This window comes from Orcinus orca, chromosome 6 (assembly GCF_937001465.1).
Source record: "Orcinus orca chromosome 6, mOrcOrc1.1, whole genome shotgun sequence".
In the NCBI taxonomy this organism is placed as follows: domain Eukaryota; kingdom Metazoa; phylum Chordata; class Mammalia; order Artiodactyla; family Delphinidae; genus Orcinus; species Orcinus orca.
In genome coordinates this window covers 118,805,636-118,825,955 of record NC_064564.1, presented here as the reverse complement: position 1 = coordinate 118,825,955, position 20,320 = coordinate 118,805,636, and the positions used below count along the sequence as shown (strand labels likewise).

At 61.0% G+C, this 20,320-nt stretch overlaps 1 protein-coding gene and 1 long non-coding RNA gene across 4 annotated transcripts; one reads left to right on the top strand and one right to left on the bottom strand.

The window, feature by feature from the left end:
* Positions 1-134: 134 nt before the first annotated feature.
* SLC2A6 (solute carrier family 2 member 6) lies at positions 135-8,084 on the bottom strand. Of its 3 annotated transcripts, none has more exons than XM_012538778.3 (10): positions 7,367-8,084; positions 6,655-6,817; positions 5,465-5,671; positions 4,726-4,825; positions 3,884-3,980; positions 3,309-3,456; positions 2,572-2,680; positions 2,130-2,315; positions 1,767-1,912; positions 135-907 (listed from the first exon to the last, which is right to left on the bottom strand). In XM_012538778.3, exons 1-10 carry the CDS (start codon positions 7,456-7,458, stop codon positions 752-754), a joined length of 1,404 nt encoding a protein of 467 aa, XP_012394232.1. In that variant the 5' UTR covers positions 7,459-8,084; the 3' UTR covers positions 135-751. The 3 variants fall into 3 exon arrangements, with proteins under 3 accessions (XP_012394232.1, XP_004285049.1, XP_049567413.1); XM_004285001.4 differs by having other exon boundaries at positions 3,309-3,461; positions 3,884-4,095; positions 7,367-8,082; XM_049711456.1 differs by lacking the exon at positions 6,655-6,817 and having other exon boundaries at positions 3,309-3,461; positions 3,884-4,095; positions 7,367-8,080.
* LOC125964838 (uncharacterized) lies at positions 2,679-19,024 on the top strand. The gene is made up of 5 exons (XR_007478117.1): positions 2,679-3,007; positions 3,806-4,005; positions 8,755-11,719; positions 12,047-12,172; positions 18,532-19,024. It is a non-coding gene; the product is annotated as an uncharacterized LOC125964838 (long non-coding RNA).
* The last annotated feature ends 1,296 nt before the right edge of the window (positions 19,025-20,320 follow it).

Sequence of the window (20,320 nt, the reverse complement as noted above, 5' to 3'; positions counted from 1 at the left end):
CTTCTGCCTGGCTGTGGGCAGCTTGGGGCCGTAGAGAGGTGGCCTGGGGCAGCAGGCCCTGGCGACCTCGGCTGAGAATTTGGGTCCAGCCTGGCTGCTGGGGGAGCTCCCCCACCTGGAGTAAACCCCACTCCTTCCTCTCCTGGGCCGTGGCCCGATTTATTTGTATAAATAGGGTGAACACAGCTTGAACTCGAGCGCTTCTTGTTCCCAGAAGGCGGGTGGGTGTAGGAGGGAGTGTCCACGCTGGGTCCTGGCCTTTGGGGGTCCAGGACGGTCCGTGCGGTGTCCATAGGCCTCACAGGCCCAGGTTTCTGTCTTGGTCCCCAAAGCCAAGAGGCTCAATGGCCGCCAGGTGATCAGAGCAGGAGGAGGGCCGACGTCCTGTGCGGAGCCGCTCCACCGCCAGCAGCCCTGTGTGTCCTCGGCGTGGCCCTCCACGCGTGAGTGAGCACTAGGCCCGAGGTCGCCCAACAAGGCCTTGGCCCCGGGGCCACGTGGCTGCCCTCTCCGTCAGTGGGTCTGGCCGATGAGTGGGTGACACTGGGGCCACCTGAGCCAGGGCCGAGGCTGGACGGGGTGCTGCCTGCCCAGAGCTGGTGCGTGTGCCGTGCCGTGAGGCCTCTGGCCGGTCCTCCTGTGCCCTGGCTGGCGGCGGGTTGACACCGCCTCCTGGACGCGGGGTGCAGGTTTGGGGCCCCGACACGCTCCACCACCCAGTGGTTTGGCCCTCAACGGTGGGGGCCCCGCCCTAGCGTAGGAAGGACCTCCTCCCGCTGCGGAAGAAGGACTCGATCTGCTCCAGCGACCGGCCCTTGGTCTCGGGCACACAGCAGCCGGTGAAGGCCAGGTTCACGGAACACATGGCGGCAAAGAAGAAGAAAGGCACCTGCAGGCCGAAGGCGTTCTGGGGGAGAAGAGGGGCTCCGGGTCACAGGGGAGCACTAAAGGCCCTTCGCCCCAGCACCAGCTTGTGGCCCTGCAGGCATCAGCCAGCCTGGGGGGCAGGCCTTCATCTCGTTCCCCTGCTTGGACCACCCCCGGGTTCCCCACCGTCTCCAGCGTGAAATCCAGGTGCCTCAGCAGGGCATTCGAGTCCTTGAGGGGTGCAGGCAGCCTTCCTCTGTGCTGGGCTCAGGACTGACTTCTCCCAGCCGGAGCCCACCCTGCCCCAGACACCGGCCTCTCTCCTTGGTCCCAGTGCCCACCTCTCATTTTCAGCTGTCCCACATGCCCGCTTGCAGCAGGCCTGCCACCACAGCGTGGCTGACCTGCTCGGGGCGCCCCCAACCCTGCCTGACCCACTGACTGCACCAGGCGAGGCCCCATCCAAGCTGTCCCCATCAGATTCTCCCACTTGGGAGCTGGGAGCTGGAACCTGGAGGTTGTGGTTGGCTTCAGGGCCTGCTGGGGGTTTGAACCAAGAGGCTGGGTGAAGGGGAAGGGGATGGGGAAGCATTCGACGGAGAGACCCAAACTGCCCACCCAGACAGAAGGCCCAGATACCCCGGAGGGTGACAGGCAGGGCAGGCGGGTGTGGCTGTCTGGACTTGGGTCCCACCCTGGCCTGGGAGGTCAGTCACCTGACTTCTCCCAACAGTTCCCTGAGCCGAGTCTGTTTGCTGAAATGCATGTTGTCACTTGACGGCCCTTGGCCTCCGCGTGAAGGGGGTGTGTGCTAAGGCTGAGGGGACACGCGGAGAAGCCTCAGCACGGCCCTCGGCACCAGCCAGAGAGGCCCCAGGTCCCCGGGGCAGAGCACTCACCACCACCAGCAGGAAGGACTTGGTGAGGGCAAAGGCGGTGAGCCAGCTGACGAGCACGCAGAGCCCCGAGGCCACGCCGCGGGCCCGCAGGGGCAGGATCTCAGACATGAGGAGCCAGGTGATGGGCCCCCAGCCCATGGCGTAGCCTGCCGGAAGCGGGGAGAGGCGGGCTCAGAGCCCATTTGTCGGTGGGGGGCGGGGGGCGCAGGGAAGAAGGCCTCTCGTGTCTCCCTGGAGCTGCTGAGGGGACGGCTCCCCAACCTCTGAGACGGCAGTGACACCACCCACAACACCGGCGCGTCCCCGCACCTCACACCCAAGACAGCCCCGTCCCCAGACCCCGTAGAGCACGGCCACACCTACCCATGATGAAGAGCATGGTGGCCAGCAGGGGCACCAGGGTGAGGTAGCTGGTGGGCATGGCCAGGGGCTGCTCTGTGCCTCCCAGGGGCACACTCTCCAGGCCCATGGTGCTGTTGGGGGTCAGAGGCTTCGGACCGAAATGGACGTACAGCCCCAGCGTCAGGTTGGCAGCAAACATGCTGGCCGCTGTGGACAGACAGGTGGCCCTCGGGGGGCTGGGACCCTCTGAGCCAGCACCCCTCAGCGCCCTGTACCCCGTGTGGCCCAGTCCCCTGCAGGGCAGCCAGCTCCCACCTAGCCCGCGTTTGGGCTCCCGCCACACCTAGCATGTGTGTCATCGTCAGCTGACCCAGGCCCCCTGGCGCTCCCACCGCGAGGGCTGGCAAGACACGTGGCAGCTGCTGAAGGAGTGAATGAGTGCAGGTGAGCAGGCTGTGCTCACCTGAGACAAAGAGCAGAGCCTTGCGGCCGGCCAGGTCCATGGTGAGGGCGGCAATCAGCACGGACAGGAGCCGCACAGCTCCCACGATGGCTGCGTCATCCTCAGGGGGCTGCAAGGAGGAAGCCCCCGGGGCTGAGGGACCCCAGCCTGCTGTTCCTCCCCGCCCCACCGCCCCCGCCAAGGCTCTGCAGGGACCGGCCCCAGGCTCAGCTGCTTTGTGCCAGGCGGTTTCGCTGGTCACCCAGCCCGGCCCGTGGGGCCTTCGCAGGCAGGGGCGCAACTGCTGTGCCCACCACCAAGCCCAGGGCTGGCACCGGATCCAGGCGTAACAACAACTTGTGGAACCGTGCTGTCGCTCATTTTCAGACCTCATCTCCCTCTGAGCCCCAGGAAGGGTGGATGAAGCCATGCTGGCTTCGCAGAGGAGGAAGCTGAGGTTTGGAGGGGAGGTACTTCCTCAGTGGGTGGCAGATGCTCTGAACCTGGGGTCTGTGGCTCCCGGGGGGTCTATGCTTCTATAGAACTGGTTTTCCTTGTAATTCTACCTTATTTTAAAACATGCAAGCTTCGTTTACAAACATTCCTCTGAGAACAGGTGGTTGGCCCAGAAACAGTTAAGAGACGCTGGTGTCTGCGCGTGTGCGTGCACCCCAGACCCCGGCACAGAGCAGATGCTCTGCGGGGATGCCCTCCCCGGATCTGGGGGCAGAGCGGGTGGTGTGGGGCCGGGCCCTTACCAGCAGGACGGCAGTGCTGTCGAAGATGGACTGCAGGTAGACGAGGATGGGCGTGATGCCCGTCAGTTGCTGCAGGAAGCGCATCAGCAAGGCGATGACGATGGGGCGGTACATGTGGGGGTCCCGAGCCTCGGCCCACGACAGGTGGCTGCTCTGGAGGCACGAGGCTGCCGCTGAGGGGGCTGTGCCCACCCCTCCGGCTGGCACCAACCTGCCCTGGGCTGCATGGGGCTGGGTAGGAGGCTCCCCTCTTCCCTCCTCCAGGGAAGATCCCCAGCACAGAGGCGACCCTGGCTCTGGGGACAGGCCCGGGGACCCCCGCGTGGACCCAGGCTCTTGGATCAGTGGGTGGGCCAAGGCAGACTCCTGCTTGTCAGTATCGCCGGGCCCCCAGGCATCCACCGCACAGCACATGCGCCCTGGGCCAGGGGCCACGACATCGCACCCCCCACCCCTTGTTCCTAGAGGTGGGAACTGCTCTTATCCCTGTTCTCCAGGAAAAGCAACTGAGGCTTGTGATGGCCTAGTGAATGGCCACAGCCCCACAGTGCTGTAGGCGCCCACGCCTCCCACACCTGTCTCCGGACGTTGTCCTGGATCTGCTCGAACTCCCAGTGGATGTCAGCGTCAGCCCCTCGCAGCCAGGCCAGGGCCTGCAGCGCCTCCGAGTCCCTGCCCCTCGAGAGCAGGAAGCGAGGTGAGTTGGGCATGAAGCTGAGCAGCAGAATCATGACAAGCACGGGCCCCTCCCCGGCCACGGCCAGCCAGCGCCACGGCAGCAGCAGGCCTGGGCACAAGGAGCGGGTGAGGAGCTGCGGCTGCGCTGGGCCCAGAACCCCTCCCACCGGGGCCTCTGAGCAGCCTCATTTGCCCTCAGGTGTGAGTCCCCGGGCCACCTCCTACAGGAAGCCTACCCTGGTTGCTCCAGGCCTCTGCGGTCTCAATCAAGAGGGGCCACAGGGACTGCCTGGCCCCTGGCACAGGGCCCAGGTCCTTGGAGGGTCTCAAGGGCCACGGCAAGGTGATGGAGGAGTAGCCTGAGCAGCAAGGTCCTGGGGCCTCTACCGCCAAACCCCCACCCCACCTCAGCTGGCTGCACTCTGATCACTTTTCTCTATGGTCTTCCCACCTAAGACTATTTGACAGAAAACATTCTGCTGTCAAAAGATAGTTTAAAGGCTGCCAGCCCAAGAGAAGCCCTCCCTGCCCAGTTAGGGGTGGGACCTCGTGACCAGAGAGGAGCAGGGAATTGCCTGGAGGCACACAGCATGAAGGCAGCTATGCCTCTGGCCTCCCAGCATGGAATCCGTCTGGGGGCACGTTCATCCCTTCCCACCCCCGGCTGCTCAGCGGCACCCCGTCACCCCCCGGCCTGCACACGGGGGAGGCGCCTAGAGCGCCTGTGGATGATACTTGCCAAGGGCGTAGAGAGACAGTGATCCGAACACGGCCATGAGCTGGGGTGTGGCGCCCAGGGCCCCACGGACGCCTGCGGGAGCAATCTCAGACACGTACACCTGCAAGACACATCCCCCCCCACCCCGGCCTCCGCTGAGAACACAGGTGCCCGGGCCCGGCTGAGGTAGCACAGGTGGCCTGGTGAGCCGTGGGGAGCAGGGAGCGGGGGCTTCCAGCGGGGTTCTCCTCCGCATCGTGACTCACGGCATGGCCTCCCTTGGGCCTCAGTCGCCCTGCCAAGTGGGCAGAAGCGCTCAGCTCTGACGTGGGGGCGTGAGGCTGGGAATCGGGAGGCCCGAGGGCACCCGGACTCTGGCCTCTGCTCCTTCAGGGGCCTTCGTCCCATGCCGGGCTTGCCCAGTCCCCGAGTGGGTGTGTGGAATGGTGGGTATGACGAGGGGGTCCCAGGAAGGGTGCAGGGCAGGGACTTCCCTTCCCTTTCTTGTTGCGTTGCTCAATGTGGATTTTCTCTGATTGAGCAATGTGTCTGTCAGGACTCAGGACAGGAAGTTTGGGGAGTCCAGAGCTGGGGGCGGCTTGGGACTGGTGTCAGATTCCCCCCAAATTAGCTGCCCTGGTGGGGCTGAGCTGAGGCTCCCTGGCAAACACATCCCTGTTGACCAGGGGGCTCCGAGGCCAGGAGGCCTCAGCTGATGGTGAGGCAGTGAGAGGACCGGGGTGGGCAGTCCTGGCCTTACCGGGATGCAGGCGGCTGTGAGTCCCCCAGCGAAGCCCGTCAGCGTCCTCCCCAGGAGCAACATCCAGAGGCCGTGGGCGCCTGCCATGAGCGCATAGCCGGCCGCCGAGGGTACAGCCGAGAACATGATGCTCAGCTTCCGGCCCAGGAGGTCGTTGAGCACCATGGCACTGAGGCCCCCGGCCGCCGCACCCAAGGTGAACACGGACTGCAGGGAAAGGGTGCAGGGCCCCGTCAGAGCCTAGAGACAGCTGCTTTTCCAGGCTGTCCCAGGAGCCTGGGCTGCCGGACTAGGGCCCTGGATGGTAGTGAGCCTCCTGTCTCCAGAGGGGTACAAGCAGCATGTGGACAGCTGTTTGTTAGGGATGCCACAAGAGCTGTCTGCAGTGGCTCTGTCCAGCCTGATGTTTAAATGTCTAGCACTGTAATAGAGCAGGCAGGAGAACTCTGTGAGTTGAAGCCCTTGGGATTTTAAGATTTGGGGGTTCTCGGATTCCCTGTCGAGTGGACCAGGTTGGATCCGGTCAGTGACCTGGGCACAGTGCTCAGCCTGTCTGAGCCTCAGTTTCTTCAGCTGCATTATGGGGACAGCGGTAGCACCCCCCTCATAGGGTTGGCCCTGGAGTAAACCGGCTCTCGTGGCAGGTGCCTAGCACAGGCCCGGCACACACTAGGTGCGCCGTCTGCACTGGGGATTATCATCTTAGCTAACGTGTTGTGGTTGTAAATCTGAGGCCGCTGAGATTGTTATTCTAGAATCTTGGGACTCCTGGGGCCTGTGCTCTTCCTACTTACATGCCCACCATCTATCCTGGGACCCTCTGTGCCCCAGCAGTGCTTTTTCCATTAGTAGCTGATTCTCCTGCCACCCCTCCTCCAGGGAGGTGTCCTCTCTGCTACGACAGCCCAGCTCTGGGTGGGGGGATCTGGGGAGCCCTCAGCCCCACTGGGTGGAGGCCTTAAGGGACACCTCCCCACCTGCTCCTTCCCTTCTCCATCAGCTTTCACTTCCTCCTTTTATTTCACAGCCATTATCTGGCCTCACTCCACCCACCCCACCCTGGAGTGGGTGTGGGGGGCGGCAGACCAGGGCCCTGGAGGGGGTCCCAAGGCAGACCTTTGGGGGGTTCCTAGCTTGGGACGGAGCTCAGTGCGTCCCTGCCCCCCTCCAGCTCAGAGCATGGCTCTTACCCCGAACCAGGATGCCTGGGTTTTGGTCAGACTCAGGTTTGGGTCCAAGGAGTGCTCCAGGGCTGGGATGACAGGGGACGTGTAGACCAGGGCATACCCGAAGCTGAAATTGCCCAGCACAGCGGCGAAGGTAGCTAGGAACACCCTCTTGTTCTGCAGGGCCCTGGTGCATGGGGGGTGCAGAGCAGTCAGAATCTGAGTCCCTCCTCGCCTAACTGCTGCCTGTCCTGAGCACGGTGGCTACCCGCTCAGAGGGTCGTGCTGGGGACGGCTGGGTCAAGAGCTGGTCAGACTGGCACCTCCCAGGCCTGAGCACCAGCTCCCTTGGGAAACCCCGAGGGCATGAGGACAGCCCTTGCAGCCCACTGCTGTGGCTGAGACGCAGGTGCAGAGCACTGTTCCCACAGAGGAGGCTAGTTGTCTGCCCCCAGCTTTGCCATTCAAGGCTTACTGTGTGACTTTAGGCAAGCCCCTCGCCCCCTCTGGGTCTCAGTCGCCCTGTCTCTGCCAATTGGGGGCTGGGCCCTGTACTCAGGAGGACCGGCTCCTTAAATAGGACTAGTGTGTCTGGGGCAGGAGGGAACCAGATGGCCCCTTGGTGGCCACTCACCGACAGTCAGTGGAGGCCCGAGATGGGAGCCAGCTGCCCACTGGAGGATACCAGGGCCATCCCTAGCCGCCACCCGCAGACCCTATGCCTAGAGGCTCTCACCCGACCCGCGTCGTCTCCCTTGGTGACGGGGGCGGCTTCTCGGGGAAGGTGTCATAGTCCGGGCCCTCGGCTCCCAGCAGCGGCTCCTGCATGGCCGGCTTCTCCTGTCAGGGTGCGCCGCCGAGGGGCAGGGGCAGCTCCGGCCAGAGGCGCGTCCGGCCGCAGCTGCTGGGAGCATCCGGCTGAGCCCGCAGCTCCGCCCCCATGACCGCGATTGGCTGCGGGGCGGCCCTGCAGAGCGGGCGCCGGCCAATGAGGCGGCCACGAGTGGTGCGGGTGCTGAGGATGCGGGGTGCGGCGCTGGGGTGGGGCGGCCGGGCTTTACCCTGTAGCCGACTCGGGTGTAGGGCGGAGAAGCCCGGACGGGGCGGCAGGGTTTTCCCTGGACGCGGTAGGCCCCTCGTGCGCCCCTGGAGGCCCCGGGGCTCGCTTAGCGGATGGGAACCCGCACGGAGGGAGCCGCTTGAAAGTCATGCAGGGCCTGGAGGCAGAGCCCTTCCCCATTCGTCTGTGTCCGCGTCTGGGTCCAAGCTGGGTACCAGCCCTGGGGCGCAGACTGCGTCCCACCCCGGGGCCCAGTTGCTATAAGCAGGAGGAAGCTGAAGCCCAGAGAGGGGCCGTGACGCGCAAAGGTCACACAGCGAACACTTGTGGAGACGAAGGCTGTGTGCTCCGCCTTGCGCTCGACGCCCTCTCTCCCTGCCACATCGCGTCTCTGAGTCACTGCTGTCCCCTTGACGCGGTGAAATCAGGTTCGCGAGTATCTGGGACAGCCGCAGCCGAAGGTGTGTGGAGTGAAGGCAGAGGGAGGAGGGGGTGGCGATTCCAGTGGGCGAGACTTGGATTTTCCCCATTTCTGATTGCAGGAGTGACTTGGGCTTGTAGCCAATCATCCAGGTAATAAGATAGCACTTAAAAATAAGAAAGAACCTGAAAATTCCCTGGAAGCCCATTCTTTTTTTTTTTTTTTTATTTTTGGCTGCGTTGGGTCTTCGTTTCTGTGCGAGGGCTTTCTCCAGTTGCGGCGAGCAGGGGCCACTCTTCATCGCGGTGTGCGGGCCTCTCACTGTCACGGCCTCTCCGGTTGTGGAGCACAGGCTCCAGACGCACAGGCTCAGTAGTTGTGGCTCACGGGCCTAGTTGCTCCGCGGCATGTGGGATCTTCCCAGACCAGGACTCGAACCCGTGTCCCCTGCATTGGCAGGCAGATTCTCAACGACTGCGCCACCAGGGAGGCCCTGGAAGCCCATTCTTAAAACAAAACACCACCACCACCCACAAAAAACCCAACCGACCAAACAAAAACGCAAACCACACACGCACACACCACACAACAAAAACAACAAAACGGAATTACTAGTTCCAGCTCTCCCTTTGGACTTTTTCAGATGGAGGAGGCTGAATCAGACCCTATTCTGCTGAGTGGATGTGCCACATATATTTTACAACCGACTCTTTGTCGTTGAACATTTGGGTTATTTCCAAATTTTAGCTCTCAAAATAGCAAAGTGTTTAAAAAAGTTGTTACAGTTCTCTTTTATAATCATCAAAATGTAACCACATATATTAGAATAGAGAAAACAGAGATGTGGGAAGGCCACATCCATTGCCAACAGCCTCACCCTGCTGGAATCTTAGTGTCTTTCCTTCCTCTCGTTTCCCCATGTGTCTGTTTTGTGTGTTTGCCCATTGAGTGTGCATCTGATTGTGTGACCACTTCACACTGTGTTTTAAGCATTTGCTTGCCGTCAAGGGTATAGTCTGTGGACTCAGGCACACCCAATAAGTGGTGACCCTTGCTGTAATGTTGCATCGTCCTCGTGACCATATTTTGAAAATTGAGATGTAACACATCAAAACCGAGCCGGACCTCGTGGGGCCTTCCCGGGACAGACTGCCCCCTCCATGTCCTCCGCCTGCCTTTTGTCTGTAGGACAACTTTATCCACAGAATAAATTTAATCAGAGAAGTGAAAAAATGCAGAAGCAAAGAAAAGCAAACAGGACAAAATAATAGTGTTTCGTCATTAAACAAAGTCAAGGACCTTTAGTTCCTCCTCAAAGGCTATGGATAACATTCTGAGTCATACCCTTTGAGCTGTTTTGCCAATACTGAAACCCCCACTCGGTGGAAAGGGTTAACTCCGTGAAGACCACACTGTAGCCATGACATAAACTGTTCCATCTCCATTCCAAGAACTGGCCTGAAAGAAATGGGCACAAACCAGCCCTGGAACTGAAGATTAAGCTGTGCTTAAAACAAGACACTGATGAGCCCACCGCAAGACCAATTTCAAGACAACTGTCGGCGCCGACTGTGCTGTTTCTGCATGTAGACCCTTCCCTTCCCAAGACCCCCGCAACTCCCCTTTAAAGGCTCTGATTGGCAGGCGGAGTTGGCTTTTGGACACACAAGTCTGCCTTCTCCCCCCGGGTTGCTGGCCTCCTGTATGAAGCAACCTTTCCTTTCCTACCAACACCTGTTTCTTGAGTATTGGCTTTCAAGCTTCGAGCAGCCAGACCTGAGCTCCGTAACATCTTAAAGGTGCAGCTCAATGAATAAAATTCTGTGCGCACCCAGGAGTCACGGCTCAGATCAAGAAAGCAGCTTCTGATCACCCCCAGAAAATCCCAAGTATTCCTTCCCAGTCATGCCCACCCTCCTGAGGTCCCGTCACTCTGATTTCTGTCATTGTGGATTAGATTTTCCCGCCCTTGAACCTCTTGAATGGAATCCTGCTCTTGTTTCTGGCTTTTTTTTTTCCTTTAAAGTCAGCTTTATTGAGGGACAATCTACACACAGTAAAATGGACCCATTTTAAGTGTGTAGACTGATGAGTGTTGGCAGCTGTATCACGCAGTGGCCCCCCAGTCAGGCGTAGAACATTTCCATCCTCCAAGAAGTATATTGGTGCCCCTTCCCGGTCAACACTCCTCCTCCATCCCTAAGACACCACTAATCATCTTTCTGTGACTGTACATTAATCTTTCCTAGAGTTTCATAGAAAGAGAACCATATATTAAATGCTTTTTTCTGGCTTCTTTTACTCAGTACATCTATGAGTTTCATCCGTGCTGTGTTTTCTAGTGGCTTGTTCTCTTTTTGTTGCTGTGTGTGTTAAGTTCTATCCTTTGATGGGTGGTTGGGTTTCACGAAGCTCGGGGCAAGCCACCCCCAAATATGCCAAAGGGGCAGACTGATTATGCTGAATTAAAGTTACTTGAGAAACAGTGGAGGCAAGAAGGGCACTCTGACCCTCCTCTCTGTCCCCCTGAAAGCAGAAAATAAATCTCCCATGTGGAATATACCCTTCCTGCACCGGGAGGTAGAGAGACATCCTTATCACCAGAGATGGGGAATTCCAGGCAAGAAGGCTGTGTAACAAACTCTGCCTAGTTTCTTCGCTAATGAGTACCCAAACCTAAGTTTCTTCGTCTTGTCAGTGCTTCACAAATTTGTTGTTTCTTTGTCTAAAAAGCATAAAAGCTGCCTGCTTTGGTCATTTCTTTGGGGCCCATATCTATGAGACCTCTTCATGTAGGAAATTTAATTTGTTTTTTTTTTTTCCTTCTGTTAATCTGTCTTGTGTCAATTTAACTCTCCTGGACAGGCTATTTTCAGTTTTGGGCTAAAAGAATAAAGCTGGTATGACTCTCCTTGTTCATAATCCTGTCTTACCGGCTTTTTAAGGTTCTTGAGTGGACGAACCTGGATTTGCTCACGAATCTTCTGTCATGGGCATTAAGGTTATTTCACACCTTTTTGCTTTTAAAATTAGCAGTGTGATGAACATCTTTGCCCTTAAGGGATAATTTCCTTCAGCAAAGATCATTTCTGTGGTCCTCAGGCCTCTGAACCCTCCTATCTTCTCTCCTGCCCACTCTCATCTGGGTCAGCCCCAGATGGGCTGCTCTGGAACCTGGCCTCTGGGGGTGGGGTGGGACTATCCCCCCCTCCCTCCCACCCTGCGCCTGGCACAGCATGGGCACACAGCCAATGCCAGGAGACCCCTTGCTGGCTTGAATTTAGAGCCTGCCCTTCTTCCTTAGCCTCCCCCAAGTCCCATGCGGAAGCTAAGCGGCAGCAGGAAGCCCTGGTCTGGGAGTTGAGGGACCTGTCTCTGCTGCGCCCGGGAAAGCCCTGGACACACCCACGCGGGGGCTGGGGCCCTCACTTCCCCGCCTCGCAGCTCCGGCCACTCCTTGGGGGAAGCCCCAGAGGGGGTGGCTGCTTTAGCGGAAAGAGCCCCTAGTTGATCCATTCAGGCTGCCACTCACTGGTGTCTGTCCCTGGGGAGTCTGGCAGCTCCGGGGCAGCCCTCTTCCAGGACATGGGAGCCCCAATGGCTGGAAGGTAAATGTCCTGAGAACTGCCGGGGTTGGGGTTGGGAAGGGGCTGGGCAGAGGCCACTCCCTGTCTCCTGGACCTTGCTGGCTGGTCTAGGGCATTGGAGCTTAAGTGACCTAGTCCACACTCTGTCCCTGTACGGAAGAGGAGCCCGAGAATAGGGTCTCAGGCTGCCAGGACCCTCCCTGCCAAGCTCTGGGGCTTCTCGGGAGCCACTTCCTTTACTGAGCCTCATTTTTCTCATCTGTAAGATGGATGTAACCTGGTGCCCACTTCCTTAGCTGCCGTGTGGGTAGAGAGCAGCTGGTAGCCTTGATACAAATCCTCCCGCAGTTCTAGTCCCTCCGGACGAGGCTGCTGGCTTTCAACTGCCCCAGAAACTAGCCTAGCTGCATTCCAGACCCCCTGGCGCAGGGGAAAAGGTCCTGACTTCCAGCCCCTGTCATCTCAAGGGAGAAGGTGAGGAGGTTGGAGGGAACGCCAGCGGCCCAGGGGCTGTCTCATCTGGTCCTTATCCTCCCAGGGTGGTCTTTGGCATCTCCATTTCACAGAGGAAGAAATCAAGGCTCAGGGAGTCACTGCCCAGGGTCACCTCTGGGGCACCTCTTGGCCCCTGGCTCCTGCTGTGTCTGGGGGGCTTCCCGAGGGAGAGGGATGGGACAGGCGGTGGGTGGGTGGTGGGCCCTTCCCAAACGGAGTCCTGTCCCTCACCTCCGTCTCACAGATGGGCCAGCCAGGGCCCCCCGGTGAGAAGGTCTGTGACACACAGCTGTCTGGTGCAACCGCCCCCCCCCCCCACCATGCCGCGGCTGATGCCATCCCTGGCCCCGAGGACTCGGACCTGGTGCCCTCCCTGACGCTGGCTGCGGCTCTGGTTCTGTTGTTCCTCTTGTTCTCGGCCTGGCTGGTATGGGACGGGGCCCTCCGAGGTTTTTGCTAATGTGGGCTCCCAAGCAGGGGGTGTGGGTATCCCTGGGGCGGGAGTGGCACCGGCCCCCCCAGCCACACCCTGGGCCAAATCCTGTGGCCAGCCGCTCAGCCCTCGCCCGTGGCAGCCCCAGTGGGACCCCAGGAGGCCCCCAACTCCCTCCCACTGGAGGGCAGGAACCCCGATGAGCCCTGGAGTCTGCAGCAGAAAGTCGCTGCTGGAGCCTCACGTCTGGGGACGGCCACAGAAGGTGGGCTGAGGACCTGGGGCAGCCGAGAGTGCCCAGGCAGATGGGCCTCAAAAGCGTCCCGTCCTGGCTGGCTGCGGGGTGTGGTGGGGTCCCCATCCTTGTACCGCCATCCTGAGTGTTGCAGATAAAGCCAGGTGACCTCTGGGTATTGGTGGAATGAATCAGAACGAGTCGGGGGACGAGAGCTCCAGCCCAGGCTCTGCCCATGCTGGGCCGTGTGATGGTGGGCGAGGCCCTTCTCCATTCCAAACCTCGGTTTCCCAGTCATCAAAGGAGGCTGGCAATACCTACTTCGGGGCATCGTTGGGAGGGCCCCCCAGTAGGTAGGCATTCTGTGGTCACCTCCGCAGCACACAGTCTCCCTTTGTGTCCGTCCCTCTTCCTCCTCCTGGAACCCAGAAAACCCTTGGAGGAAGCCCCGCACCCTCCCCAGGGCTGAGGCCAGTCAGAGACGGGATGCGCTGGTCTTGGCCGCCACCTGGTGGCTGAAGTCAGAACTACACCATCCCTTTGGCGTTCCCTTCAGGGCAGAGGAAGTGAAGGTGTTTGTTTTATTTTTTAAATTTTGAGATTGTGGATAAGCACAAATCGGATTACGTGGAGAAAACTTCTTTTACCATTTGCTATTTATCTTCTTTCCCTCTATTTCCGTATCTATAATCTCCTTACCAAAAAGGCATCAGGCTGAAGGCGGAGGGGGTGGGGGAAAACTCTGAGCAAAGGGGGGCGGGCGGGGAGGGGGTGGTCTGCCCAGGGTCACCGGAGCCTTCCTGCCCCACAGTGGCCCCTTCTTGGACCTTGACACAGGAAGATGTGCTTTTTTGAGGCTGGGAGGGTCGTGGAGATCTTCAGGTCAGGGCTGGAGGCCCCAGGATCCTCCAGGGTCCACTGGACAAATGCTTATCAAGAGCCCTCCCGAGGGGATATCCTGTGTCCTCCGGGGAGCAGGGAAGGGAGGAGAAGCCCCTCTGGGCCTCGCCCGAGGCCTCAGCCTTGCCCACTGCCCGACACGGGGTGAGGGCAGATGTGTGCGGCCCCTTGTTTGTATCTTTGTCCAGCGCCCAAGAAAATGCGTGTGGCTTCCGTCGCGGTTCCAGCAGCCCCTCACTGCATCCGGCCCAGCCCCTGTGGGTCTCCCAGGCTGCCGAGCCCCCTCTGTAGCGCTTGAGGCCAGCACGGGCATCTGTGTGAAGCTGGTCCAGGAAGGAATTGCACCGGCGAGGGAAATATCGTTCTGTGTAATTCAGCGACCTGTTTTATAAACACTGTGGCTCCATTTGGGGTTTTTCCTGCCCTGTCTCCCCCTCTTCCAGGGGTGCCGGGGCAGCCAGATGCCTGAGGTTAGGAAAGTCTGGGCTTTTGGTGGGCTGGACGTCGCCAAGGGTGACAGGATGGGCTGGGCCTGGGGTGGGCAAGCCAGAGAGGGTCCTGGCGTGGGGCTGGCAGCCTGCTCCTTGAGCCCATCGGCAGCGAGTGGCTGGGAGCCAGCAGCTTGTGTGCGAGTGTGTATATGTGTTGGTGCGTATGTGTACATGCATGTCTGCACGCACACATGTGTGCCCACGTGCTACAAACACGTGCACCGCATGTGTACGTGCACATAGCGCACATGCACGTGTGGCCATCTCCGTACACGCGCCTGTGTGTGCCCCCGTGTGCCGGTGTGTGTGTGCCACTCTACGTACACCGTGAACATCTGTATTTGCATGCGTGCATGTACGTGTGTGTATACATGCTGTTGTATGTGCGTGCACGTGTGTGCACGTGTGTTTAATCCACGTGCCCTCCCTATAGAAGCCTGGCGATGGAGTGGAGCTGGCCTCTTTCCTCCCAGCCTGGGCACGGGCTCGTGGGTGATTACAAGTCAGGGTTCAAGTGGCCCCGGGGGCCGGGAGGCTTCTCCTTTGGGGAAAGAGGTTTTCCCATCGTTTCCTCCCTTTCCGGCTCTGCCCAGCTGTGTGGCCTTGGAAGAGTCCCACTGCCTGAGCCATTTCCTCATCAGTCTGCGGTGGGGTGGGGCCACACTGCCACCTCTACTCCTTTCTGCCTCCTTCCTAAAAGGGCCCCAGTTGTGTTTGGGGGGGCAACGTGCTTACCTAAACACACAGGTCCTCCAGACGCCCTGCAGCTGGGTGCCCACGTGAGTCCGTTCTGGCCAAGGGTGTAGACAGGCGTGTCCAGGGAGGACCACCTTCCTGATGAGCGAGGCTTTGGGTCTTAGCCGCTTCTTCCTGCCTGGAATTCAGTCATGTTGCCTGGTGAGGCAGCAGCACTCTTGCACCCGGGAGGTGGGAGCCCAGGCTAGGACGGTGGGCAGGGATGAAGCGGGAGCTCGTTCTCTGGCGATGTGGAGCCTGGACGCCTTTGTGAGAGCTGGTTTTCTGTGTGTTGCAGCCTCGCGCACTCCTAACTGATACAGGCCATCAACCCCCTTCTCACCTGGGGAGTAAGTGGCCTGGAGCCTGAAGTGGGGGGGCTCGTGGGTGCGCTTCAGAGCTAGGCATCCTCACCCCTCGGCCCTGAGAGGGCCACCGGGGACTAGTCCTCAGGGGCATCCAGGTGCCTCTTGGGAGGAGAAGGACGAGGAGACAAGGACAGCCCGGCCTAACTTCCCAGTGGGAGGCGGGCACCCCCAGGGCCCTCGTCCGAGACCAAGTGCAGCTTTGGCACCATGGGGCCTGCTCCCGCCCAGTGTCCTCCGCAAGGTGATGGTTAAAGAGACGGGAATGAGGTGACAGGTGGAAGCCCCCTCCCCCTCCCAAGGAGACGGGACCGGCACAGACAGCAGGTGGACAGGTGGGCAGAGGGAGGGCATAGCCAGCCTTCTTTATTCTGTACGCGGGCCTCTCACTGCCGTGGCCTCTCCCGTTGTGGAGCAACAGGCTCCGGACGTGCAGGCTCAGCGGCCATGGCTCATGGGCCCAGCCGCTCCGCGGCATGTGGGATCTTCCCGGACTGGGGCACGAACCCGTGTCCCCTGCATCGGCAGGCGGACTCTCAACCACCGTGCCACTAGGGAAGCCCCGCCAGCCTTCTTTAGGATGTGGGGCAGCCGGTGCCGAGAGCCCAGCCCTGGCTGGACCCCTCTGGTCTCCTTCTCACCAAAGACCTGGCCAGACTCCCCCCGGCAGACACTTCTGGGGACCTTCTCGGGGTCTCGGCCACGCACGCCACATGTACAGGTGGGTCCTGCTGGGACACACCAAGGCAACAGAAAAAGGGCAGGGTGAGGCTCACCAGTCAGTCCCCGTGCCGGCCGTCAGCCCCTCCTTGGGTCCCGTGATGTGGGCTGGGGTCTGATCTGACGGGGTGAAGTGGGTTCCTCCCCGCTCTGGCCTCTGTGCCGGGAAGGGTCAGACCCAGGTCCCCCCGCCCCGGGCAGATACGCAGTGACCCTGGTTCTAACCACGCTGGGGTTCACACCCCTCCCCTGCTGCCGGGACTGGCCAGGCCTGCAGGGGGTGGGGCTGGGGGTGAGCTCCGCCCGGCCAGCCTGGCGTTTCTGCCTTTTAACCGCCTTGGCCAACACCCTCTCCCGGGACTCAGCCAACTATTTCTGGGCCGCTAAGCGGCACAGCAGCTACTTCTCTCGCTCAAGTATGACATTACATTTTTTCGGATGGCTGGACCGAAAACCGGGAACTTGTTCCGGAAGTTCCCGGTTTACAGCGTGTAAGCGACAGCCTCGCTCTGTCCTGGCCGCTCCCCCGCGTCCCTCCAGCGTCCCTCCACCCCCCCCCCTCCGTCCCCACTGTCTGGGCCGCCAGGCAGCGGTGGCAGCAGGGTCAGGCTCAGAGCCCACACAGAGGCCCCCGGGCTGCAGGTGGCCCAGGAAACCTCTCCCCGGTTATTTCTGGCCCCTGTGCTGGCCCGTGGACTCCTGCCAAAAGCAATTACTGAATTTTCATCTTGTTTTGCTGACGGCTTAGAAGACGTCAGAAATGTTCTGCTGGGAGACCCGAGGGCGCTTTGGGGTGGGGCTGGGTGCTTGAGAGTCCAGCAGGGGCCTGGTCCCCCCAGGACTAGACCTTTGGGGTTCCGGCGAGTCGGGGAGGACGGGGGCCAGCGAGGGCGGTTTGTTAGGCTGTCGTCTGATGGTGCGTCTGGAGCACAGTCTGTGTGCAGACGCGAGAATCGCCCCTCTCCTTGCGGCGCGGGGGCATTCCTCTCTTCCGAGGCTCAGAGCTGCTCTGAGACCCGGCGACGTCCCTGTCCTGGGAGGTGGCTGAGGGGGAACGCTGCCCCCTGTCTGTGGGCCGTGGGCTCACCCCGTTCTGTGGTGGGCAGGGCTGGGGGCTGGGGGGCAAGAGGAACAGGCAGGGTCTGCGCCCAGGGGTCTCCCCCTCCCCCGGGGCTGTGCTCAGAGCCACTGACAACAGGCCAGGAGGACAGACCAGGCCTGGCCATCTCCTTTCAAGTGTCCCCGTTGCGCGGCCGTGGGATCTGCACCCAGGCTCTTCGACTCCAGCGCCTCTGCCGGGAGCACCACGCCATCCGGGGAAGGACCTTGGGCCGCCTGATGGGCAGGCTGGACTCTGCCTGGTGGGCTTCGTCCAGGACCCAGGCCACCCTCCACTTCCTCCCCCGCCCTCGGGAATGTCCACCGGCCACAGGCAGACATCGGCTGGAAGGCGGTCGGTCGGGGCCGCAGCCCCATCCCTGGGGGGCTCCTAATCCTGGTCTGGGAGGAGATGGGGGTGGGGGCCCCTGCCTGGGGGGTGGGGGGGAACCCCGACCTCTCTGCTGGTCTCAGTGTCCACCACAGGGGTTTCCAGAAGGGAGTGTGGAGATGGGAGTCTCCAGGGAGAGGAACTCGGGCTGGGAGTTGAGCCGTGTCTGGGGGTGTGAGCACCCCGACCTCTTGGGACCTGGGTTCTTTGCGCACCTCGGATGGTACCCCGCCCGGGGGGTGAGAGCTCCCTGCCCTGTGTGGAGATGGTGCCCGACCCCGTTTTCCCACCAGCCCTTCTTCTCAGGGTGCACAACACTCGCTGCCCCGGGAGGGAGGCCAGGAGGCCGAGCCCATTCTCCATGCACAGGTGTGTGGACACACATGCACATATATGTACGCACGTGTGTATGTGTGTGTACGTGCTTTAACAAAGTGCCCCCCGTCCTGTTGGACGGGCTGGCCTGGCCCCTGAGCTTTGTTACAGGTCTACACTGTCCTCAAATGCTGCTTGGTGCCCAGCTCCTGGCCGGGCAGTGGGATCGGACCGGCCCTGCCCCGAGGGGGCTCTGGGTCTAGTGGCGTGAGACAGAAGCTTGGCCGGAGGGCACACAGGAAAGGGCTCCAGGCCCGGCCTGGAGTGGGGACCATGCAGGCTTCCTGGTACCGGCGGAGGGCACCTGGTGGGACCGGCCAGCGTGGGGGGGCTCTGGGGAGGGGGGCGGTGGTTCCGAGGCCCCAGGGTGGGAAGCGGCTTGGTACTGGGTGGCTGGGGGCTGCAGTCAGCCTGTGGGGAGGGGGCAGCCTTGGACACTTGGGGATGGCCTGGGTGTGGGGCGACCCTCGTAGATGCCACGTGTGTGCCGTGTGTGCCTCTTATGTCCCCGTGTCTCCCCAGACTGGGCCTGGCTTCCAGCTGTCTGTAGCCCTGGATTGGCCCCATGTGTTTGGAATTATGGTTGCAATTTCAGGGGAAGAAGCAGATGGGGTGCCTGTCCTCAGCCGTCCCCGACCTTTGAAGGCTTCGTCTCAGAATGCGCAGAATGTCTGTCTGGGGAGCGCAGCCCAGAGAAAGTCCGTGACCCAGGAGGCCAGTGGAGGCCAGGGTCTCAGGGGCTGTCTGTGGTGGAAAAACTGAGGCTCCGGAGCTCACAGATTAGCTGCCCAAGGAAAGGGCTCGTCTCAGAAGCCTGCCTGTCTTTCGCTTTGTCACAGCTCGAGAGAGGCATGGACATATATACACTACCAGACGTAAGGTAGATAGCTAGTGGGAAGCAGCCGCATAGCACAGGGAGATCAGCTCGGTGCTTTGTGACCACCTAGAGGGGTGGGATAGGGAGGGTGGGAGGGAGGGAGACACAAGAGGGAAGAGATATGGGAACATATGTATATGTATAGCTGATTCACTTTGTTATAAACAGAAACTAACACACCATTGTAAAGCAGTTATACCCCAATAAAGATGTTAAAAAAAAAAAAAAGAAGCCTGCCTGGCTCATTCTCGCGGGAACGGAGCAGGATTTGCGTTCTCGGGCCTGGAGGATGGAGACCAGGGCCCTGCGGTCCTTAAAGGGACTGGCTGGCAGGTCTGGATGCAGTGGAGGGTTTGGACATTCTGGGAGCAGCGTAGGGGGAAGGGGCCGCTGGCTGTCTGGGTCGGACCCCCCTCTCTCTGGAACATTCCCCAGGGGCAGCCCTGGCTGTGGGCGGGTTTGAGAGTGGGCTGAACGGCCCCAGGATCCTGGCCAGGCCTGGGCCTCCCTAGGCCTTTCCTGTGTCCACCAGGCGGGCGGCCTACATGCTTGAGTGCTCCCCCGCCCCTCCTGGATGGAGGTCTGGCCCCGCCCACCAAGGCAGGAGACTCAGATGAGCTGCAGTTCCCTGGTGGTCTGGGCACATCCTCTGTTGCCCCTTGACCCTCTCACTGCCTGTGGACATGATGCTTTTCTGGGTCCAGTGCATCCTCAGGACGCCGCCCTGGGTCCTGAGCACACAGGTTCCCCTCCGCCTGGACTCTCCTGGGGCAACCATCTTGTGACACTTGTACTGTCTGCTGGACGGGACTTGCCAAGTGAGAAGCTCCCCAGTGCAAGGGCTGGTGTGCGTGTGCGTGCAGCCCCAGAACCCCACGGCTGGGGACCCTGAGCCTGGGCCCCCGTGGCTGCCGGGCTCTGCGCTCCATCTGAGGGTGAGGCTGGAGCCCGCGGAAGCTGCTGCCCGCACCCACAGAGCCCCGCGCTGCACCCTGGGACTTTGAGACGGCAAGGGCGCCCTTGGCTGCCTGGGCTTTCCCTCTTCCATAGATGTTTCATTTGTCAGAATGAAAGCGGAGTGCCTGTTGGGCCCTCGGCCGTTTTTCAGAAATGGGCCCCTCCCCGGACGTCCCCTCCAGGCATGGCTCTTCCCCTCCTTAGTTCCCAAATGTCCAGACACAGTGCCTCTGGGTCGGGAGCTCCAAGCACGGGGCCTGGCCCCTGGTGCACTTGGCACCAGGGCCTCACGTGAAGGACCCCCAGCTCTGGGTTGAGCCAGCCCCAGGCCTTTCTCCGGGCAGCTCCCAGATGACGGCTGCGGACCCCCTTAACAGTGGGAAGGCACCCCGTCCCTGGCAGCCCTGTGGAAGCGAGGGAGGCTGTCCACACCTGAGAATCCCAGGCCCCAGAGCTTCCTCCCCTGTGTCCTGAGTGCCCGTGCTTCAGCTCGCCTACGCCCCTCCTAGGGAGGGCAGAGGGCGTTTCTGGTGATTGGGGCCCCCGGCCC